General features: G+C 32.3%; 3 protein-coding genes and 1 long non-coding RNA gene across 5 annotated transcripts; all 4 read right to left on the bottom strand.

The window, feature by feature from the left end:
- Positions 1-231: 231 nt before the first annotated feature.
- LOC129312047 (peptidyl-prolyl cis-trans isomerase CYP40-like) lies at positions 232-4105 on the bottom strand. Of its 2 annotated transcripts, XM_054954609.1 has the most exons (10): positions 4039-4105; positions 3767-3963; positions 3023-3523; positions 2754-2841; positions 2588-2640; positions 1851-1952; positions 1451-1526; positions 875-912; positions 601-769; positions 232-441 (listed from the first exon to the last, which is right to left on the bottom strand). In XM_054954609.1, exons 2-9 carry the CDS (start codon positions 3935-3937, stop codon positions 716-718), a joined length of 1083 nt encoding a protein of 360 aa, XP_054810584.1. In that variant the 5' UTR covers positions 3938-3963; positions 4039-4105; the 3' UTR covers positions 232-441; positions 601-715. The 2 variants fall into 2 exon arrangements, with proteins under 2 accessions (XP_054810584.1, XP_054810583.1); XM_054954608.1 differs by having other exon boundaries at positions 3767-4088.
- Positions 4106-7565: 3460 nt separating this feature from the next.
- LOC129311729 (peroxidase 10) lies at positions 7566-9006 on the bottom strand. The gene is made up of 4 exons (XM_054954152.1): positions 8751-9006; positions 8456-8647; positions 8203-8365; positions 7566-8083 (listed from the first exon to the last, which is right to left on the bottom strand). Exons 1-4 carry the CDS (start codon positions 8964-8966, stop codon positions 7674-7676), a joined length of 981 nt encoding a protein of 326 aa, XP_054810127.1. The 5' UTR covers positions 8967-9006; the 3' UTR covers positions 7566-7673.
- Positions 9007-10784: 1778 nt separating this feature from the next.
- Positions 10785-11540, bottom strand: LOC129310462 (uncharacterized). The gene is made up of 2 exons (XR_008593117.1): positions 11067-11540; positions 10785-10958 (listed from the first exon to the last, which is right to left on the bottom strand). It is a non-coding gene; the product is annotated as an uncharacterized LOC129310462 (long non-coding RNA).
- A 3645-nt stretch (positions 11541-15185) lies between these two features.
- On the bottom strand, positions 15186-18283 carry LOC129311663 (uncharacterized). Its single transcript, XM_054954059.1, has 3 exons — positions 17802-18283; positions 17558-17687; positions 15186-15999 (listed from the first exon to the last, which is right to left on the bottom strand). Exons 1-3 carry the CDS (start codon positions 18189-18191, stop codon positions 15755-15757), a joined length of 765 nt encoding a protein of 254 aa, XP_054810034.1. The 5' UTR covers positions 18192-18283; the 3' UTR covers positions 15186-15754.
- Between the last annotated feature and the right edge of the window lie 5359 nt (positions 18284-23642).

The raw sequence follows: 23642 nt of genomic DNA, 5'->3' as shown, positions 1-23642 counted from the left end.
ATATATATTAAAAATTAATTTTTTAAAAAAATTAAAAAATAATATTTCAATACTTTATTAATACGTATCAAAAAAATACCCACATTGGACGCGACATCGATGCATCATCCTATTACATCTAGAGTCAGTCACATCCTAGTTTTATACTTTTATTCATACGCTGAGAGCCGTTACACCCAATCAGCATGAAAGCGAAAACGATATCGAACTAATCAATCACACAGGCAATCCTAGTCAGGAAGGACATTGCGTCAACAGAAATTTCATGAATATGCGACTTCAACCGAGCGTCTTTGGATTTTTAGCAGATATTTGTCCCCTCATTACACGAAACAGCATTCAAGTTACAGACAGCATTTCACCTCGCATTGATTTTTAACAAACTCAACACCAAAAACAGAATCCATGGACGTTGGGCTTGGCTGATTTGCTGTCAGATACCTGGAATTGGAACGCATTCCATCAGAAAATACACATGCAAGTTCGAATTCAGTCTTCTGAGCAAACACGGTTGACAGAAGCGAAACATCATACCGTCTTCAGCTCTCACACTTTACAATGTAGAAAGAAGATATACAACTATACTAATTAACACTATACCTGATGATCTAAGCCTGCAAAGGAAAAGGAGAAAATTTTGACCAGGTGAAATGACAGCCATCCCGATTTTGTTCGACATAATACAGTAGCAGCATATGTCACAACTCCAAGAACTCTATTTGAACATTCTGGAATAAGCTTTTTTCTCTTGGTCATGTCTATCAGCAACCTGTAACCAAAGTTAACATTAAACCTATCCCACTAAGCTAAAATTGTATCGAGCAAACGATGCATGAATAAACAGCAAGGGAAATCATAAAATAAAATGGCTGACCTTCTTCCTGGCAGTTGCAAGCTCTTTCTTAATTCCTCCTGAAGAACAGAGAAGGGTTCGAAGTCAACTTTACCAGATATACCCCAGACTCGGTTCGTGTTGCAACATCGAAGTTTAATATCCAGTAGTCACGTTCTACTGATTTGTTTAACCTCTATATCTGTTTACTTCTGCTTTATAATATAAATGCCCCTTGAAAAAACGCAACTCTATTTATTAATAATCCTATCAAGGGCTTTCACGGTCAAGGCACGAGGGGTAAATGTGGAAACGAGATTTCAAGAATTTGTTTGATCTAACTGGACTAAATTCCAGGACTTAAGACTGACTAAAGTCTTGTTTCAAAAGTATGCCTCACCATGAATTTAAAAAAGCCCCCAAGTTCTGTTGAACCAAATATATGGATACAATTGAGGGAAAAATTGTATCAAAAAAAAAAAAATATATATATATATATTGAGGGAAAAAGTAATCCTAACATGTGTACCAACATAAGAATCCAGGAAGCCCACTTCTCAAAAACACAAACCCTCAACAAATAAAAGAATATGAAGAACTCAAACAACCACCACCTACCATCGTTTGGCTCCAACTCTAATGCTTTTTTGAAGCTTTCAACAGCAGCATCCAAGTCATTGAGTGCCATGCATGCCTGAAAAGTACAAATAACAAATTCCAATTCATTATATGTGACTGGTTAAGCAGAGAATCCAGGAATTATGAAATTAATAAATACTTGGTTGTAAAAGATCTTCAACAATTCATATAAAGCACATTGATTAAAAATAAAAAATAGACTCTAGGCTTTGAACCTACAGCCGTAGGAAGGTCATACTAATCAAAATCAGCTAGTGTACAACAAAAGTAGAGCAAGAAAATATCACAGCTCACATATAGATCACACAAATTATTAGCCAGTATCATGCAATTTCATCATCATCATCAACAGCAACTATCCATATTGGAAGAGATCAACCTGGCCTTTGCGAAACAGGGCCTTTGCGTTATCTCCATCATGCATTGCAAAATCTGAATCCAACAATGCTCCTTTTGGATCGCCTAATTTCAAGTTACAAGCCTAAAAAGATTAAAACACAGGAGATGAGTCTTCAGTTAAAATGAAATACAAAAGAAGGTAAGAAAATACAAATTGTTACAAAAATTACAGCCACAAATCAAATTTAAAACTTCCACGTTGATTCTGGGTAGGCAAGTAGCTAAGAGAGCCTGCCATGATTACATCCATATTATAACTTCCTGCATCACGCCTTATAGACTGCTCTTGTGCAGAATGATTACATGTCATAAATGAAAAAAAATCATTCACAATGCTGTGGCTAACGTAGAGAAAACAGATCAAAGACCAAAAAAACAAGGACACCATCAAGATTTGCATTTCAGTTCTTACGTTTTGTTCCTTTTTTTGTACAATTTTTATGTTTTGTTTGAACCTTGGGTGAAAATGAACAAAGACATCCATTGCATATTTGTGATCTTTCATCTTTCAAGATGCTAAAGTTTCAATATATTGGTGCACAACCTGACGAATACTTTGTTCATAACATAGCTCAAGCTGTTAATCCACTTCTTGCTTTAGAATGTTACTCCAGGAGACCAGGAATAATTTCAAAAAGTAAAAATATTATTTATGATTAACAGGGTTTCAGTAAATAATGATAGATGTATCACATGCATTGATGAAATGGTACTTACAGAACTGTTGGTAAAAATTTGAGACTTTATCTTCCTTAAAGCAGTGCTCTTCTCTGAAAATTTGAAAATAAAATATCTGTGAGATACTAAAAGTGCTAAAATAGCAGCCAGGACAGCATATCATTCAAGACAGCACAAGCGGCATAAGCCACACTATCAGGTTGACCTTCATCAATGTCGTCCTTTTCCCAGCAGACATCCAAATAGCGCAAAGCTTTGCGATACTTGCGAACAGCAGACTTATAATCTTGCTTCTGCATGTTGGAAATGATATGGCAAAATTTAGTGAATGAAAAAAAGCCAGCCGGTGCATATTCTAATTCTTCCAAATAAATATAATGATTTTAAGGCTAGAATTGCAAGGGAAGGAACAGGAAGAAAAATCATCAGGACATGTTGAAGAATATTATGCTGAGACCTGTAAAAACATTGTACCTTATACTGTTCATTTCCCAGACTTTTGATAGAATCAACAGCCTCCATCCACCAAGAAATTTCATCTGGCTTCTCGTTTAGGTCAGTTGGCCAGTCAGGATAAGTATCGCCATCTTTGAAGAAGTTTATGGTTCCATCATCATCCCCTTCAGCTATTTCTCCACAATCAGCGATGATTACATCTTGGGTGGGACAGTCAACTTCCCCAGTAGTAACATGTTCGATAGAACGCACCACACCCATTCCTTTTATCACCTTTCCAAACACTACGTGCTTTCCATCCAAATGAGGAGTCCGAGTAGTAGTAATGAAAAATTGCGATCCATTGGTGTTGGGACCTGCATTAGCCATTGACAATATCCCTTTCCTCTCATGTTTCAACTCAAAATTCTCATCCTCAAATTTCAAGCCATAAATGGATTCTCCACCAGTGCCATCGCCAGCCGTGAAATCTCCACCTTGTACCATGAAACCTTTAATGACGCGATGAAAACGGACTCCCTAAAATGAATATTCAGAAGCCTCATCAAGAGTATAAAAATTACATATGTTGACAAAAGAATAAATAGAAAATTGCAAGTTAAGCAAAACCAAAATCGATGCATGGTTGTATCAAAATGTCAAAAGAAGAAGAAGAAGAAGAAGAAGAAGAAGAAGAAATGAAAACAAAAATTGCAAACAAAGTGTGTTCAATGAGAAAAAGAAAGGACAAAAAAAACAAAAGCAAAGTGAGAGAGAAAGGACCTTGTAATGCAGGGGAACTCCGGTGTTGGGAGCGAGGCCCTTCTCACCCGTACAAAGAGCCCTGAAGTTCTCAGCAGTTTTGGGAACGACATCTTTGAAGAGCTCGACCACAATCCTACCCTCTAACTCTCCACCAATGCTTATGTCCAGATAGCATCTTGGGTTCACCATTTTCCTTTGATGACTTCTCTTTCACTCTGACGAATATGAAAGAAGAACACTGCAACAAACCCTAAACCGCGCTTCTTGATTTGAACGTTTTTCCCTCTCACCTTTCTGTGCAAGCCGTGCCGCCACGACTAGTGTTCTTACGCTCATAGGCTGCACCTTCGCCTTTTAACCCCGCCCTTTTGTTTTATTCTTTTATCATTATTATTTATTATTAAACAAAGTATTCCTAGACGAGAGAGCAGGAGTCGTTTTCCACTTGATACATTGCTGCTACATCCGTATAAAAATGTAAGATTTTTAACTTAATCTCATCATTTAATAAAATAATTATATATTTTTAAATTAATATTATTTTTTTATAATTCTTTTTATTAAATATTCTATAACAAATTTATTCATTAATAAAAATACTTAAAAAAAAGCAATAATTTTATATAAAAAAATTAAAAATGTCTTATATTTTTTAACATTTAACTCTCAAAAAATACTTTATATTTTTGAACTGAGGGAGTATATTACACACAATTTCAAAATGAGCCAAAATGTTTATAACTTATAAATTGGGTGATTTATTATTAATTTTATACTTTAATGATATTAATTTTTAGCTGCAAAAGAGTATTTTAATTATACTTTTAAAATTGCTTAGATTTTTTGGCTGACACAGTCAAGTTCTTTAATAGAGAAGTTATTTGAATGATCTTTATGACCGAAAAAACATTGAAAGAATTAACATTTTGTGTCATTTTTGAAACTTAAAAGAATAAATTGAAATTTTTTTATAGAAGGCTTTTTGCATGTGCAGGATAACTTCAAAGTCCCAAGAAGAGTGGGATCAAGCCTACTTCGGTCCAACCTAATATACTTATTAAATAAGCTGAGATCTTTAATTAAATTTATTTTCTCAAGACATTGTTTACGAGCCCAACACATCAGTTTTATGATTTAATTTTTAATCAATCTATTCTTTTTCATTTTTCGTTATATTTTCAATCAGATTGGACTTATATATTATTTAACCTATTTTCACTCCTAATCTTGGATCCCAATTTATAGTGTCAATTGTCACACGGCCCTGGATTTGTAAATTTTAGACAAATAGACTTGAAATTAATTTATCACAAAGCTTCTAAATATAATTCTATAAATGGTATATCATACATTAATCTTGAACACCTATAAATTAAAAAAAATACAATTGTAAAAATTTATACTAAATAGAAACTAATCATGGAATTAGATTTTTAAAAAAAATAAATATACTCAAAATTAAAGAATTGATATATGGGAGAATGACCTTGTCTTGTTTGGAGAAGCTTTGTCCACTCAAGTAGAGATTATGCTTGAATGTCTGAATCGGTTCTATATCTCTTCAAGGCAAAGTATGAATTATTTCAAGACGAAAATGCACCATTCCAAGAATGTCCATGTCTCAAGATCTCTTGATTTGAGTCAGAAAATGGGGGTCTCGTTGATGGGACACTTGGGCAAATTACCTTGGTATTTCCCTTTTTCACAAAAGAGCTTCGTATGTCATGTTTGCTCCCATTCTTGAAAAAATGCAGAAGAGGCATAGTGGATGGAAGGGAAGGTTTCTAAACAAAGCAAGAAGAGCTACATTTATCTAGATGGTGATCTCTGCCCTACGCTCCTACCCCATGCAGACTATGCTCTTACCCAAAAAAATTGTTGAACAAAATTAAGAAGCAAAGTAGAAACTTCTTATAGGGTCATTCAGAGAGCGATAGGGAGCTCCATCTTTTATCATGGGAAAAAAATTCTACGGATAAGTTGGAAGGTGGCCAAGGTATCAAAAACTTGAGGAAGCAAAACAAGGCATTCATGATGAAACTTTGTTGAATCTCTCGTCAAATAAGGACAGCCTTTGGGTGAAGGTCTTAAAAAGTAAATACAAAGGTGGCACAAGCCCCGTGCTAAGCATTAGGAAAAAACAGAATTCCTCGCTGATCTGGAGAAGCATATGTGATGTCTAGGAGAATTTTGAGGGGGGTGTTAGGAAGAAAATTGGAGATGGCTCTAGTATGTCTTTCTAGTTTGAGAATTGGTCAGAGATGAATACCCCTTGATTGATCTCATTCCTAGGTATGAAGGCTTTGCCAACAAAGAAGAGACAGCGTTGGAACATGTTAAGATGGATGGTGAATGGAGTAGTGGGAAACTGGGAATCTGGTTTGAACCCTCTGTCATTAACTATTTGACTCGAGCTCACCTACCTCGCAAGGAGAGAGGAGAGGATAAATACTTCTAGAAACAATCTTCAAATGGCGTTTTTTACTATTAAATATACGTATAATTTTCTTTCTGCAAGTACACAACGACTGCTAGATAATATCTATATGCTCTTATGGAGATGGTTGGTCTCATAGAAGATCAAGTCTTTCATATGGATGTTCACACACGGACGATTGCTTATGATGGACCTATGGACTAGAAGAGGTATTCAGAGTAATGACAACTATCCCTTCGGATGCAATGCCAAGGAGGATTCAATACACACCTCATTCGAGATTGTCAAAATGCCTTTCACAGGTGGATGTCGATAATTAATCCTACTTAACTGGAGACCTTTTTGTTCGCTACAGGGGCCGGATTGGGTCAAATGGAATTTGAAGAATGGAGTAGGGAATGAGCTGACACAAAAAGCTCTTTGGCCAACACTTTTTGGTTATATATGCTGGGATATTTGGCTGAATCACTGTAACTTTGTGTTTAGTAATAAGAGTCGGGAAAGTAGCAATAATGGTATCTCTAGTTTACTTCATGCTTGTATGGATAGGGATCCAATGAATAATAGCCTTCTTTTTAAGTATGTAGAGGCAGTGCAAGATCAACTAAGTACCAACTGGGAGGGCTTCGTAAAACTCAATGTGGATGGTTTAGTCAGATATGATGGCAATAGTGGTTGTGGTGGAACCCTGCGAGATAGTCACAACAACTGGACATGGGGTTTGAGCTCGAAATTAAACATTGTCCCCCCAGCAGTGGCAGAATTAATTGGCATGACACAGGGCGTTAGCTTGTGTTGGGAGTGAAATCTCATCAATGTGGAAGTCTTTTCCGATTGCTTTGAAGCCATTAATTTAATAATTGAGGGTTGTGATGTCAATTACTCTTTTAGAGATCTTGTCGAATAGGCTAGCTCCTTCCTTTATGAGGATGGTCAAATTGTTTTTAACCATGTGGATAGGAATTGTAATAGGGATGCAGACTCTTCAGCTAGATTATCTCACTCTTTAGATGTTAATTTTTTGCCTCTTTAATTATTATCCATGCTCAGATTTAGAGGTGGAAAATAATCAAAAAGGATAGGTAGTTGGTTCTTGTTTTTCTTATATTTTAGTTCTTGGTTGTATTTTATTTACCTAGTTGACTAATGTATTTCAGTATCATCAAAAAAAATTAATCATGAATTTATGAACTTTTTAAATAAAAATAGACATATTTTCTAATATATTTCATTAAATTTAAGAAATGAGTCTCATTATTCTTATCTTGTGGATAGTATAGTTTGTTACAATTTCTATTTTACATTTATTGATTATTGATACTGACGTCAAAACATGTAACTTTCAAGCCTAGAAAAACTACATCAACTGCGTAGAAAGCATTAGTTCTAAGCATGTTCTATTTTTATAGCTAGTCAAATACATCTGAATTCGTAAAGTTTCACATTCATGTTCTGTTTATTACAGTCTACAGACGTAGTAGATGCTAGCTAGTTCACCACCCTACAGTTTTTCCTGATCTCTCCTTGCTGTCCCGTGAGAACACCTATGCGTCCCATCTTCTCCATGGACATTGCAAAGTCCCTCAAGAACAGAAAAGGATACTTGCTATAATTGAGCACCAAAGAAGTGGTTCTATTGTCACCCAGAAGAGCCTGATCTGACTGAAGCAATCCTGAATTGTTCAAGAGGTTTCTGTAGTACATGTTATCAAATCTGTTGGTGGTCACTGAATCCAAGGGAGCCAAATTGGTGTCAGAATCACCCTGGTCAGGGCATAAATTCTGCAGAGTTTGAAGAAGTGAAGCGTCTAGTGATGGATCGGATTTGCCTGTGCCTCCAAAGTTGAACAGCCTTGGCTTGAATGTAAAGCACTGCGCAAAACCAAAGGTGTGTGCGCCTGCAATATCCATATTATGAATATGTTTGTTTCTAAAGTTTTAAACATGCATCAGACTTTCACTTTCACACTTGTTGTAGTATCCGTATTATAATATCAAGCAATGAGAGAAATCAAACCTGAGAGAATTGCTACATCATTAATATCAAGACCCTTATTGATGAACTTGTCAATGATGTTTTGAAGGGGCTCAAAAGGTGATGGCAAATTATTAGCCTCAGTCTCATTTGCTGTTGTGCCATCTCTGCGACCAAGAGGTACCGGCCAAAAAGGACCTCCACTCTGAGGAATTAAAAACGAAGCATTCATATTAATACTGTATCTACATTAAAAAGGAAGCTAATACTTTTTCATAGTATAGATACTTCTTACAATATAAACTGCTTCTCTGGCAGCTAGAGTTACTATATCAGCACATGACACTGTGGATGGGCATGCCTTCTCTAAAGCAGACTTGATTGTGTCAATTACTTCAAATCCTCTCAATGAGTTTTTGTTAGGAAGTGCATTCTTTTCACTCTTGAACGTGCTGGTATCATCAAGGAGCGCGGACCCATCACATCCCTGTAAAAAAAAAAGGCTTTCATTTGTGTTTTTCATGACAACTTATATCATACAAGTGGCTAAAGAAAAAGAATAATTTTTGTTTATGAGACAACTTATTTACATTGACAAAACAATCATGGAAATGAAGGCGCAACAGAGAAGCTGCAATTCTGGATTCATTGGAAATGGCTGACCAGACATTGTATCGAACAATACCAGTTAGGTTTGGACAGGTTGAGTCATAGAACCTGTAATTAAGTTGACAGAAGACAAGCGGACTAAGGAACACTAGCCGGACAAAGAAAAGAAAAGAATGCTTGTTCGTGGCACACTCCATGAGTGAAATCCGAGAGAGTTTTCTCTACTAACTGAGTTACAAGTGCTGTGTTACAGTTGGTTGCAAAGTGGAGGCAATTTATAGAAGAAAAAGTAGTTTCTGCATATTGTTTAGTTTAATGCAGAGTGGTGGAGCCACTATCTAATCACTCGAGTTCGGTACAGGTCCACATTTACTTTGATAATGGAGGAAGAAGTAAGTAGCTAAGTCCACTCTCACCTCATGCACAACTGATCTTAGTGGCAAGCTGATGTATTGCATCATATGTCTCGTAGCTTAAAAACTTCTCATTGTTTCTCCCACTAAATCGTTTACTTGATAGAGATAAGTGCATGACTTGACTTAAGATGAACCAATGATATTAAGGACTCAATTGAACACTAACATTTAGTATGACAATAAATCTAATTTAAAGTCACCAACAGTAATTAAATAGAACATAAGGGAGTCAATATTTTTTAAGAAATGCCATCAGTTTGAGTCTTATAAATTAAAAATTGCATTAGAAAAGCTACAAGCCATTTGAAATTCATGAGTGCTTGAATTTGAGTTACTAGATAATGCTAAATACGAGATAGTTCATGGTTGTCACGATATCTTACTCCCATTCCGGAGCGTTGTTGTTAAATAGGCATGTTAGACCATGTTGTTCATCTCCATTGATTTATGCAACCAGAGAACATGATTTTATTTAAAAAAAAAACTAATTTACTCGCAAGTGCAATGAATCTCAAAGTACTGTTTATATTGGGTATTCCACCCTATTTGTCCTATTAAAACAATAAGCACTGGCCAGTTATGATGTGGGAGTACAAGTGGATTTTTGAATATTTATAGTAAACCATAGAGAGAAAATATAATTCTAGGTCCCTGCATTTTACTTGAATTTTACTATAAGTCTTTGCATTTTTTTTTTTTAAATTTATACACTTTTGCTTTTCGGTATTCTAGGATCTTTCAACTATAACAAAACTCGAGTAAAGTACAAGAATCCAAAATTATGTTTTCCCAACCATAAATACATACAAAAAGTGTAAGATGTTTGAACATACGCATTCAGTGGATCTGTGTCTCTTTGGTGGAATATGTGTGTACAATCATTATAGAAGATAGCAAAACTTATCATGTTGTGGTGGGAAAAAGTCATAGAAAAGACATAAGGTCAGCGAACAAAGCACGAGAGAACAAGGTGGAAGAAGTTGCATTGGATTACACTAATAAACCAACTTGGCCACGATTCCTCTGAATTTTCCCCAATATCTTGCCATGTTTCAACAAGACTGAACATGTTTTCTGTCATATAATGGATTATCATTGCTTATTTGGCATATTCAGAACACCTAGCATATTCGAATCTGCAGCAAAACTGAACAATGTTTCTTCCAGAGTCAAGCCTAAGATTAGTCAGGCTGTGCAGTTAGGAAATTCAGAAGGTTCTTGTGTATGTTTTGCACATTAGCCAGGCTGGGGAATGAGACACTGAGCTGATGATACTCGTTAGTTTCTGCGAATTTGATTGAAACCATTTCGACTTTGAAAATTGACATATAGATGCATTGCATTGTCTACCAACCGCATCGTTCTAATCATTATCGTTATTATATTGTTTATTATCCCTTTGTCAGCTTTTCTATCCAAACCGCAAAGTCCTTCAGAAATAGTAATTTCATGATCCGACACGGTAAAGAGACTCAAAAGCCTTCCTGTCTACATTACGAGTCAAAGCCAGCCGGTAAAGGCTCATGAATAATTTAAGATAACAGAGAGAGAGAGAGAGAGAGAGAGAGAGAGAGAGAGAGAGAGAGAGATTCTTCAAAATCTCAAAAGTGCTCTAAAAACACAAATTTTTCCTTGCTAAATTCCCATAATACAAGCACGAATTACAAAAGGAGGCATTCCCATAATACATGGTAATCCTATTGAAGAATTCAACAGAAGTTTTAGAACAAGTAATCGAGGCAGCCTCCTGTGCAATCATAGCAGCAAGAACAACTGCATCTCCAGAAAAATCAGAAAACTCAATCAGATAATAACTCTCTGCAGTCCCAGAAAGGAAAGAAATGAAATTGAGCTGAGAAGAGAAAAGAAAAAAAAAATTACCACTCATTGATGGCCTTGTCCTGTGGATCATCATTCCCAGCTTGGAAGTTTTGGCTGGAAATTTCAATAGACTGTGTTGGAGGGGGTTCCATGGCTAGCTTCTCTTTTGGTCTTCACTGTCACAGCAGAATTCTTGAAGCAAGGGTATGAAATATGAAAGAAATGAAATGAAAGCGAAAGCGAAAGGGGGAGATAGAGGAATGCACGTGAAACCACTTTCCGCTAGGGTCGGCTCTGTCAAAACGTTTTTCCTTTTACGGGAAACGTGAAGAAGGAAACGTTTTATTTCGGTGATTCTCTAGGAAGAAAAAGATTACTGTCGTTTTAGTTTTAATGACTTTGATTTGACCAAATGATGATTTCCTAATCAGCTTGATCGGATGAGAGGTAACCGCTGTAGTCTGTTGATAGAATACAGAAGACAACACGACGCCCTTGAGCAGTTTAACCATCCATGAAGGCATGAAAGAGGTGTTTTCTTTCGTGTCGTTTATGATCATTATTATTACTCCATTCGAATTTAATTGAATTGAAAACTCACAGCTTTTTTCAGTTCATGCTGATACTGACTGTTTTTCTTAAACAGCTAAAGGAATCTCCACATAGACCGATTTTGTCTTGGGAAATGGAGCCAAAAATAAAAACTGAATTTAAAGATCTTATTTAAATAAAAATTTAAGTTTTGAAAATTAAATTTTTTGAAAGTAATCAAATTTGAAGGGATGACTTAGATAAATTTTATAAAATTTTATTATTATTAATTTTTTTTAGTAGAACACGGATTTGAAATCAAGAAAGACCTACTCGCCTAAAACACTGATCCTACACACATTATATTATTATTAATTTTAATTTATTCTAAAATTAATTTAATATAATTTAATAAATATTAGTATATAGTATAAAATTTTTAATATTTTTTATTTTTTTATAATTATTATGTTTGTGTTTTTATAAAAAAGGATCTATTTTTTTAACCAAGATTTGAATTTTTTTACTAGACTTATAAATGTTTGTTGTTTAATTTCTAAAGGATTATGAGTTTTTTTTTAATTTTAGAATATTTTAATCAATTTACAGTGTTTAATTTTATTTTTTTTTTTCAAAACAGAGCTTATGGGCTGGCCCTGAACCCTTCAAATAAGAGTCAGGCCTCAAAAAAAGGATAAAAATAAAAAATCAGACTTAAGAGCTAGGCCCATAAGGGCCAAACCTGCCCGTTTACCCAGCTCTAGTGAGAAAATAGAATGATGCTTCTTTACCAAGCACTTGCAAATAAGATACTTACAAGTAGAGCTGATAATTTAGATAAATCGAGCTTATTTCAATTGAGCTCAATTGCTATTAAATTTAAAATATCTTATTTTATATAAAAAAGTCTATATAATCAAGCCCGCTCTAACACTTTCGGGCTTATTCAAGCCGACTCAAATATCCAAAACTTTTTTAAAAAGATTTTTCCTTTATTTTGTGAACCAATTTTAACTTTTAAATAACTTTGTTAAGCATAAAATATTATTTTAACTTTAAAAGAATAAAATAAAAAATAATAACTTAATAACTTTGTATTTAAGTAACTCTTTAACTATTTTATTGTATTATGTGTAATTTATTTATAAATATTTTCTTTACTTATAAATTAATATCTTAATTTTTAATAACTTTTGGGTAAATTGTACTTTTTGTTTTTAAGAGTATGAGAAAAATAATCATTATTATATTATATAAAATAAAATTATTTAATTATGAGTAAAATACTATTTTTTATTTTTTTCTTTAACTTTTTATATTATTTAATCCTTGCATATAAAAGGTGTTTACTCTAGTTTATTCTTAATTTTTATCAAGTCTAGCATGAATGATAATGAAATAATTATCCAACGATATTGTTCTATTTATTATGTTTACCTAGTAATAGAGACAAAAATTCATACATGCCCAAAATTTATTTTTAAAATTATTTTTAATTTAATTTTTTACTTTAAAATTAATTTCCTATTTTATAAAAAATAAAATACAATTTTTTTATACTCAAGTCTCAAAATATGCATAGGACTCAAAAAATTTTAAAAAAAATAAGTGGGTCTTAAAATATAAAAATAAATATTAAAATATATTTTAAATATTATTTTGAAATATTTTATTAATTAAAATATATGAAAATATAAATTTTAAAAAAAATATTTATAATAATACACTCAAATATATGGTATTATAGTATAAAATGATATAAAATTTTAAAAATTAGTTAATACTTATTATATTTTTTAAAAATATTATTTTTTATTTGGATATTGGGCTAAGTCCAAACCTAATTGGGCTTGAATTAAATTTTTTTAAGCCTATTCAAGCAAGCTCGAATAGGCTCGAACATAAAAAAAATATTATTTTTTAGGCTCAACTCTAAATTTTTCTGACTAGTCCATCGGGTTTAACTCAAATTACTAACTTTACTTATAAAGATTGGGATTAAGACATAATAAACGTATTTTCTTTAAAAAAAATTCAAATAAGGTAACCAAACAAACAAAACAAGTAGAAAAAGAGAGGCTTTCTATGCATTTCAAGTGCCTGAGAAGAAAAAGAGAAAGTTTGCTAATTCATATAAGAATCACCATGATTTTTTTTTTTTGGAAAAATTTTAGTTAAGGACTATGGAAGAGAGATTTTTATCAATGGGTCCTAAAAAAATTTAAAAATTCTTTGCAAAATTTATAAACTAAATTGAAATAAAATAGATGGTTGAAAAGATCGAAATACCCTTCAACAAAAGAAAGAAAGAAATGATTGATAATTGATATTGGTAAATTAAAAAGTAAAATTAAAAAATTAATAATTAATAATTTTGCATTTAGAACAAAATGATTGAATTAGTATGATTATTGACAAGTCATATAATTTACAACTGATATTGATAAATTAACAAGTAAAAGTTAAATAATTAACAACTAATATTAGTATGATTACTGACAGGTGAAATCAGATAATTTACAATTTTTATTGATAAATTAAATAGTGAAGTACAAAAATTAATAACTAATAATAATACTTTTCAGTCAAATTGAGTAAACAAATCTTTTAAAGAATTCATAAGTTAAATAATTAACAAGTCATGTTAACAAATTAACAAGTAAAGTTATAAAATTAATACAAAATGATTTTAAAATTATAGAGCCATGAAATTAATTGGTTAACTATTTAACAATACTTGTTAAGAAATTATCAAGTAAAATTAGATAATAACTAAGTACTTGTTAATTTTGCCAAAAAAGTATTTCAATCTTTTGAGATACTCATTTTATTTCAATTAAATCTATAAATTTTGGTGAGAATTTTCAGATTTTGCTGGGACGATGAGTAAATATCTCTCTTTGATGATCTTTAACTGAAATTCTCCCTCTTTTTTTAGCAAACACCATGAAAATTATTTATTCATGAAAGAGCTTACGGACAATAGAAAGCGATCGGGTAAGGTCTATCACTTTTTTGAAGAAAATTATCTCATATTTGTCTTACAATCTCTCAATATTTTTTCAGTCTCTTACACTTTAACTAATAGGTACTTAATTGTTTAATACACGTATAGTCTTGTCATGAAACACAACAAAAATGGGCTAAACTCAGGAGCCGTTTGGTTTATGGAAAAAATATAAATGAGAGGATAAAGAATAGAAAAGAATGGAATGATTATGGCTGCTTTTTCCTCACCGTTTGCAAAGCAAAGCCTCACTATACATATTAAAATTGGGTCATGCAAACTGGCAGCCGAACGCATACTTAAGAGGCATTGAATCTTTTCCATTTAATTTCACTAATTTACGTTACTACAAGAGGACGAATCACGCTAAATGAGATAGGCTGCCTCAAGATTCCTATACCTATAATTTATAAAGCATGGTGTTTGATATGCTACATACCCTGAACGATAAAGCATTTCTTTAGTTAGTCTGGGGTTAGCCCTCTTGAAAAATTACTTCACAAATTAGATATGCAAAATTTCGCTTGGGAATGGGATGCTTTCTCTTATTTTTTTTCGTTGAAGAGACAGATTAAAAGTATCTTTTTTTTTTCCCTTTTGAAGCTCAGTATCGCGCCCAAATAATTTATCTACACCTGTCGTAAACTACAATGAAGCTAAAATAAGCAACCTCAAACACTTGTTACAATATACCGAACTAGTTTGCAAGACCCTACTAAAAGTAGACCCATACCAGTCTGGTTCAACACAACAGAAAGAGTCACCACTCACCACACAGGAAACAAGACATTCTTGGGATGGGGAACTCCGTTCGATTCGAAACGCTCCTGTAAGAACACTAATGACAGTACCTAAAACAACTTCCCAAACTCCACTTTGGTTTTGGCATTGAGCATTGAGCAAATGATAAAGACTACAAGGCTAGACTGAAAGGGTAGCTTTGATTCAAATATATCTGACTATAATATGGTCAAATCGGGTTTAACTGTCCAAGAACTAGAAAATGTCCCTGACACAACCGTTGTTCAAAGAGGGCACATAGAAATCAATAATCTATTGGTCATCAACAGCCACCTATTTACCAACAATGAAATGCCCGTTTAGAACCAAAAATCAAACAGGTGTAAAGTGCAGGTGCTTGAGCTCACCACTGCTCCAATGTACCCCATTTATTTGGACACTGAATCTCTCTGTCTCTTCGCGTTTCTCCTTACAAATGTAGCTGGTCGTCAGCAGGAGCAGGTTCTTTGTTTTCCCAGGTTGTGGGAACTATTTTACATATAGGCATGTTCTCATTCTTGCTCAGAAGTTTCAAGGATGGATGTACCTCAATATCATGCATGAACACCCTGTCCCCAATATCTAGATTGCTCACATCCACCTCAATTTTTGATGGGATGTGCTGAGATGGACAAAGATATTTAAGACTAGTTCGGATCCTGTTCAAACAGCCACCTGTAATTGCATATTAGTTTAATATTAGAATCTAAACCACATTAGACCCTCATTTGGATACCAATTTTGCTAACTACAAATTTAGGAATTTTAATCAAGATATCCAGATAATTTTCTATGAATGGAATCATGGACAACCTTCCTATATCATGTAATACTAGCAAGGTTAAGCAATGCATGATGTGAAGAGAAAGCATAAACAATTGGCTGACTTTATTCCCAGCCAGCCAGCCTTCCTGTGGCAACCTTGCTCACCTCCTTAATTTGATAGGAATAAGGACAAGAAAGTTGATGGCATAAAAGACTTTATTATTCCAAAAATCACAAGACTTTCAAAGCTATATCACTATAATATATATTTGCCAGCAAAAAGGAAAGTGATAGAGTTACTGAGTTAATATCGATAAAGCATGAACAAAACTATCTTTGAGTATCGCATGTCTGACAATGAGAACACCACAAAACACGTTCAAATTTGTTGGACTGTTAGAATGAAGAAATTTATCATTTGGGACTGAACACACTCCATATACAACATGATCACACTTGCAACACTGCCTAAACTTGAGCCAGACAAGGCTCGGTCACAAATAACCCTGAAAATGAAACAAAGGCCCATCTATAAATGTATAATGAAAGACCATATATCCCATCATGAGGTAATTACTGATGATGTCCATGTCAGGTCATTTGTCAGCGTCCATGCTTTAGAGGTCATTTTTTATAAACAATTTCACTAGTTACTGCTTTTCCTCAAGTTCTCCCCAGCCCACCTTTTTTATGCCAAATAACTTATCCAACATCATTTCAATTTCTTTTATTTCTCATAAAGCCTGTTTCATCTGTGGCTGTAAAATAGCCTTTCCGAAATCAATAAGCTGGAAATTACTGTTCTCAGCTCACTAGAAAGAGAACAAGAAAAAAAGGTGAAGAGTGAAAAAAATAAGTCTAAGAAACACATATAATTCATAAGACATCTTTGTTTTAATACTACTAAATGGTAGAATGATCTTCCAACAACATTTTTGAGAAGAAAATGCCTGCCACTAAGAACCTGAAGCCTGGGAGGGAACTGATAGATAGTAGCAGTAAGGTAACTTTAGAAATTTTAAAAATATAGCACAAACGCCTCTAGCTTGGTTACAGATGTTCGAGTAGATAAAAACATCTCCTAACTAGACCAACCAATTTTGCCCATATCATAAGGGACTTACGAACACAGTCTTTTTAAGCTCTTGACTTATCTCGTGAAGTTAATTGCTAAAGGCTACTAATCTAAATTTCCAAAAACAAAACAAGTCTAGCAGAAGGAGAATAATTTCAAGAAACAATAAGGAAGCCAGCGGAGGAATGTATTTCCCCTCCCTTTTATAAGATCACTAAACAGTACAATGCTCCAACCAAACAAAGCGACTTCCTATCGCATAATGCATGATCATTATTTAATTTGAAGCCGAATAAACTACGCCCGAAACTACTCAAACCCAAAGATATAGCAGTAATTTTCAAAATAAAAACCCAAAACAATCAAGTGAATATAAATAGGCAAAGAAAATACCTTTCTGCAATCCAGGACATATATCTTCGCCTTTAAAAACTACAGGTACATCTACCTTCAAGTCCAGCCCATCCTCAGCCCAAACAAACACTAAATTTAGAATTTTCCCACTCTCTTTGTCCCTATGAATCTACGGAACAGATGAAGAAAACCAAAACAACCAATTGAAAATTAAAAACAAAAATCGCTTAGTTTAACTAATTGTCACTTTCCAAAATCTTCAAACTTGTAATAAAATGAAAACCTTAATTGGTAAAACAGTTCCAGACTCAAGCAAATGAGAAGATCCAGAGCCAGCACGGATCTGGAGAGGAAACCGGGTGGAATAAAAGAAAGGAAGGTCCACGGAATTAAGCATGGCCTTAATCTGCTTCCTCTCTGTGGTAAGCAAGCGCTTCCTGGACGCCGATTGGATGGCAGAATTTTGACCGAGAAGATTCTGGTACTCAACAACGGCTGGAATTCGACCTTGGAATCTGTCTCTAGCAGAGACTCGACTACCAGTGCACTCTCTCGGGATAGCCTGGATCGTGTGGTAGGAAGCATACTGGAATCTCGATAAGAACGAGGACTCCCAACTGCTATTTGCCACCACTCGGAGGTGACCGGAGGCGGAGCGCCACCACTTCGCCATGACGGTTATTGCCCCTGAATTGTGGTGGTAGGGAGAGAGAGGGTTTTAATTTCGTCAAGGGTTTAAGGCTCCGGGCCCGTCTGAAATGTGGTCAGTGCGGTGGATCTCATTTTCCTTTGGGCTAATATCTCTCAGATGTCAAAATTTCAAACCAAGTTTGGGCTGCATTCACCCATTTGTGAAATGCCAAATTTAGGGGGAAACCTCAAAACGCAAGAATGGATATTGGTGAAGGGAAAAAAAAAATCAATAGATAAATCATTCAATCCTTAATCTTTAATGATAAACATATAAAAAATAATATTAATTTAAATATAATTAATTAATTTATTAAAAGTATAATTCACTTATATATTTTTTAATTGAGGGAGTAAGAACCAAAGCTTATTAGCAACTTTGGGGTCGGGGGAAAAAGCTATGGGCCAAAATTCAGCAATTTTTTAAAAAATTGAAAGCCCAATTGTTAATGATGGAGCATTTATAATTGCATTAGCATCAATTGGGGATGATTGAGAGGGCTGTTATTTTGTAAGAGGCATTGTTCCTTTCACCAGAATAGTAGAATGGGTAGTTTAGTGTTAATAGGATGAGAATTGCGTGCGTAGTTTAGTCTAAAGCTTGAAATCCAGGAGGGTGACAGCAGCGATGGCTTTGGAGTCATGAACGAACGTGGGGTGCAACGCTAATAATGATTGCGTTTGGTAATTGGTGCTACCAGTTGCCAAAGCCTCCACTAAATTGTCAACCTTCTTCCTTTTTTTCAAACTCACCGTCTTCAAAATTTATTTCATCCCTTCCTACTTTCTTGTTCCCATGAAAGTGCACAAACTAAAGAAAAAGTAAAATCTATATACAATGTGCTCTCCTCCGGTTTCTATCGTAGAGTATTTCCTAAAAAGATTTTTTGGTTTTTAATATAAGATACTTAATGGATATTGATCATACGTTTTTCCAATATCACATCTACCTAAACTCATTATTCATTGATTGTGAAAGAGAATATAACGTAATTTTGAAAACTTTTTTATTCAAATAAGGGTAAAATTAAAATTTTATTTTATTTTTAAATAAAGTTAATAATCATATCTTATTGGTTCCAATAAAAAAAATTAGAAATGGCTAATAATAAGGATTGGAAGGAATAGAATGTAAGAAAAGGTAAAGAAGACAAAATGTAAAAGAAAAAACTTGAGTAATAACATTTATTTATTTACATAACTTGTTAAATCCAAAACCAAAATAATACAAGTAAATAAATTCAACCATTGAGTTACAACAATCATAATTTAAAGTGCAAACATACAAGTTAAAGTCAATTATTAAGTTACATCAATCACAATTACAACTTAAAATAAAAAACACAACAACCACACAAATAATCATCATACTACAAGTACAACAGCAACAACAGAATAAGACTTGCATGACTTAAATAAACTAGCAAAGCACAACATTTAGGTCATTGGTTCTTCCTCTTCAATTGAGATTCAAGGTGGTGAAATTTAGATCTAAGGCAAGGAGGTGAGATCAAGTTGAGATCTAATATCTTCTGAGCTAACAATGATACATGAATCATGGTAGAAAGTCAAAGAAGAGAGTGAGACTTAGAGATGGTTATGGAAAAAGAAAACAAAAAAAAAATACACAATTTTATGGTACTCTAATGGAAAAATAAATAAAATATTGTTTTCACAAGTTGAATGTTGTGTCCAAATAATATAATCAGGCATGACAGAGATACGGAGTCTCAAAGATAACTATAGGTTTCTGAGCTCTCTATCTTAGTTCATCCAAATGCAAAGATGGAAAGAGATTGGTGTAAAAAGTGTTTTTAATTAATAAAAAGTAAAGTACAAAGTTGTAGTAATTACAACTTATGAACTAAAAATAATTCTAAGTCTAATTATGAAGTGCAAGGTAAATAATTTGAAAAAAAATGAATTTGAGGTTGTTTTCTTATGTAAGTTGTTGTTCTTTTTTGAGAAAATTAATCTTTTAGTTTTTAAATTTTAACACACTTGTAACTTAATCCCTCAACCATACCTTGTTGCAATTCAGTCCCTTAATTATAAATTATTATGATTTAGTCCCTCAACCTTTGATTTACTTATAATTTGGTCTTTATTTTTTATTTTTTAAATTCTTATCAAATAAAAGGGCTAAAAGAAATGCTCATATATTGTTCTAAAATATCCTTCTCTTGCTCTTTGATGTGAAATATAAGCTAACATGAAAAAAAATTAACAAAAGTTGAAGGACTAAATTATGAGTTATTCAAAAGTTGAGGGAGTGAGTTATAGATGAGTCATAGTTGAAGGATTGAGTTATAGTTGAGGGATTGAGTTACAAGTGAATTAAAAATTGGAGGACTAAACAATTAATTTTTTCTTCTTCTTTTTTTTTGGTCATTAGTTAAGTCCCTTTTATAATCGTTTATCTAAGATTGTTATGCTCAAAGAATCCAAAGCCGTGTGCTAAATATTCATGATCACTCAACATGACCTCACAAAATTCATGGCACGTCAGATAATGATTTTTAATATCTAGTCATTATGAGTCTTAAGGACCACACTAAGTATGTGTGTAGCATGATTCTTTTTGAAAATGGATCAAGCCTTGTCTTCACTTGGAGCTGTCCTTTGAGTTTTCCTTCCTCATTTTGATTTTGGTATGATGCTTTATTTTATACCAAAACAAGTATTAATAAAAAATAAAAATATAATAATATACATATTGCTTGGGACGAGACGAGGAGGCCTAATAATGAACTCCTATCCTGTCTGAAATATACTTTTATCTCATTTCACAAAGTCTTATCTTGTCAATTCAAGCCAAGAAACAACTATCCTAACATGACCTTTAAGAAGGAAGGATAATATTGAAATAAGTATAATTAATGAAATTTTATTTTTGTTAAAGTGTCTTATATTTTGGGATATCACATTACTTCCTGAAGTGTCTCATATTTAAACTAAGATGAAGGGAGGAGTATTTCACTAACTTTATTTAATAACAAGGGCAAACGTACTTAATTGTTTTCAATTCTATTAATTACTTTGGTGGAAGAAACTTAAAGGAAAATACAGATGTTCACGTACATAAGATAATGACAAAGCGTCTCGTAAACTAAGGCCACTAATTCAATGAGTTACATGCTATCTCCTCCAAAATATGAGATTTATTATATTCAGAGTATTAATGACAAAATCATTTATAACTGTTCAATTAAATCTATTAAACAATTTATTATCATATCGTGTAGTGTAAAACACTTGTTAAATAAGTGGAATTAAGCCATTTGCATATTCAAATTAAATGCCAAGATATTCTATAGCATTGCCTAATTTAATGTTATAGCTATTCCATTTCTATTAAAATCGTCCATTCGTCTGATGAGAGTAAAAGGAATTGATGATGATTCCTGGAATGAGGGAGGAATGGAGTAAAATATCTCTTTTACTAGACTGGACCGAGAATTAAAGTAAAATATCTCTTTCCATGTAAATCACTTAGTTACACGTAATTCCTTTTATTTTTAAATATTTAAAATTAACCTTCCCAATTCATTGTTCGAATAATATCCAATAATACTGGGTATCAATCAGTTTATCACATAAAAAACAAGTCATTTTAAACGGTAAACGTTATTAAAAAAATAAATTTAGTCTATAATGAATAGGGTCAGTGATATCCGGCCCACACAAATTAAAAGCAATTGATATAACAAATGATAAATATCTAAGATTTGTTTGTTTTATCCCATCTTTTAAAAAATTATTATCTGGACTAAATATCCTCCTTGAATTTTGGGTCTACGTGTATTATAATCTTGATCTTTAATTAAATGTTTAAAATTAGGATTATAAAGTTTCATATTTTGACCATCAACATTAAAATTAATGGAAATTTTGTATATTTTGACCTATAATTATTCATGAATAAATTATTTTTTTTAAAAAAATATATTTTATAAAATTTTATGACATTTGTTTAAACTTTAAAAAGTAATCAGAATTTGAAAAAAAATTGAATTATTTTGAGAAACTACTTTAAATATCTTTTAAAAATAATATGATGTAATAGTGAAAATATTTTTTTATAAAAAAGTATAAATCATTTTAAAACTACTAAAATTACAAGTGGGATTAGACGTATAACCTGCAACTTACAACGAAGTTTACATACTACTAGATTACAAAGCCATTAACTAAAGAGAAAACGACAGTTAGGCTCTAAGGCAGTGAATTAATACCAATTAAGTTTCTAATAAATTTTTTAAAAAAGTAAATTAAAAATATTAATCTACATTTATTATAAATCTAGGAGTTTTAATTACATATAAGTATTTAAATATTAAATGTAACTTTTAAATTGTAACAAAAATTTTTGTTTATAACTATTTGAATTGATATTTATAACTGATTTTATAAAAAAAAATTAAAGACTTAACTAGTATTAATTTATTATTTTGAGACTTAACTGTCATTCTCTCTTAATTAAATAACTAAACGAGCATTAAGTATTAATTGTGAGATACTCCTTCCTTTCAAAAAAATAAAATATTTTTTGAGTAGTTGAATATTTAAAATTATAATATATTTTTATCTTTTAAGATATAATCATTGCTTTCTTTTTAAAAGTGTCTCTATTGATAATGACTTTGTATTTATTATTAGGTGTTTAATAGGAATAAATATAAAAAAATAGAATTAATTTAAAATTAGATAATTACTGTATTGAAGATAAAATTCAGTTAAAAATGTCTTATATTTTTAAATGAAATGAGTATAATCTCCCTTTTGTCTAGTAAAATTATGCGTCTTAAAAAAATAAAATTGATTTTTTAATAAATAGTGTGTATGTGTGTGTTTGTGAATTTAAGGATGATTTTATATTATTATTATTATGTAATGTGACCTTTTTTAGTTATTATTTAAGGCGCACTTCGGCTCGATCGAGGGTCAAGGCCATTCCTATATTTTTATGATTTAGTTTCTTGTAAATATATATATATATACATATTGTAATTTGACCAAATATAAATAAGCTCATTAATAATCCAATCTTGGTAAAAAAAATATAATAATAATCCAATCCAATCCAATCATTCAAATAATGGAAATTATTATTCATGGAAAAAAAATTCAGTTCAATCCGTATCTAGGCTAATTTAACGACAACTATCTTTTTTTTTTTTTTTAACCAGACGACAACTATCTATTCGATCAGTACACATCATTATTAACATTATATAATTTCAGCATATATACAAATAATGCATCTCATAAATCATAATGCCTCAAACAATCAATTTATCTAGAAGATTCTGTAATATCAATCTTATCAAATAAAAAAAATGACTAATATGTTGAGATACTAATCTGGAATATATATATATATATACACACACATTAATTATTTTATGCTTCTCATAATAATAACTGTTACTAT

This window comes from Prosopis cineraria, unplaced genomic scaffold, assembly GCF_029017545.1.
Source record: "Prosopis cineraria cultivar Desert tree isolate PC_DT_omini unplaced genomic scaffold, ASM2901754v1 PC5, whole genome shotgun sequence".
In the NCBI taxonomy this organism is placed as follows: Eukaryota; Viridiplantae; Streptophyta; class Magnoliopsida; order Fabales; family Fabaceae; genus Prosopis; species Prosopis cineraria.
This window is presented reverse-complemented; position numbering and strand designations above follow the sequence as displayed.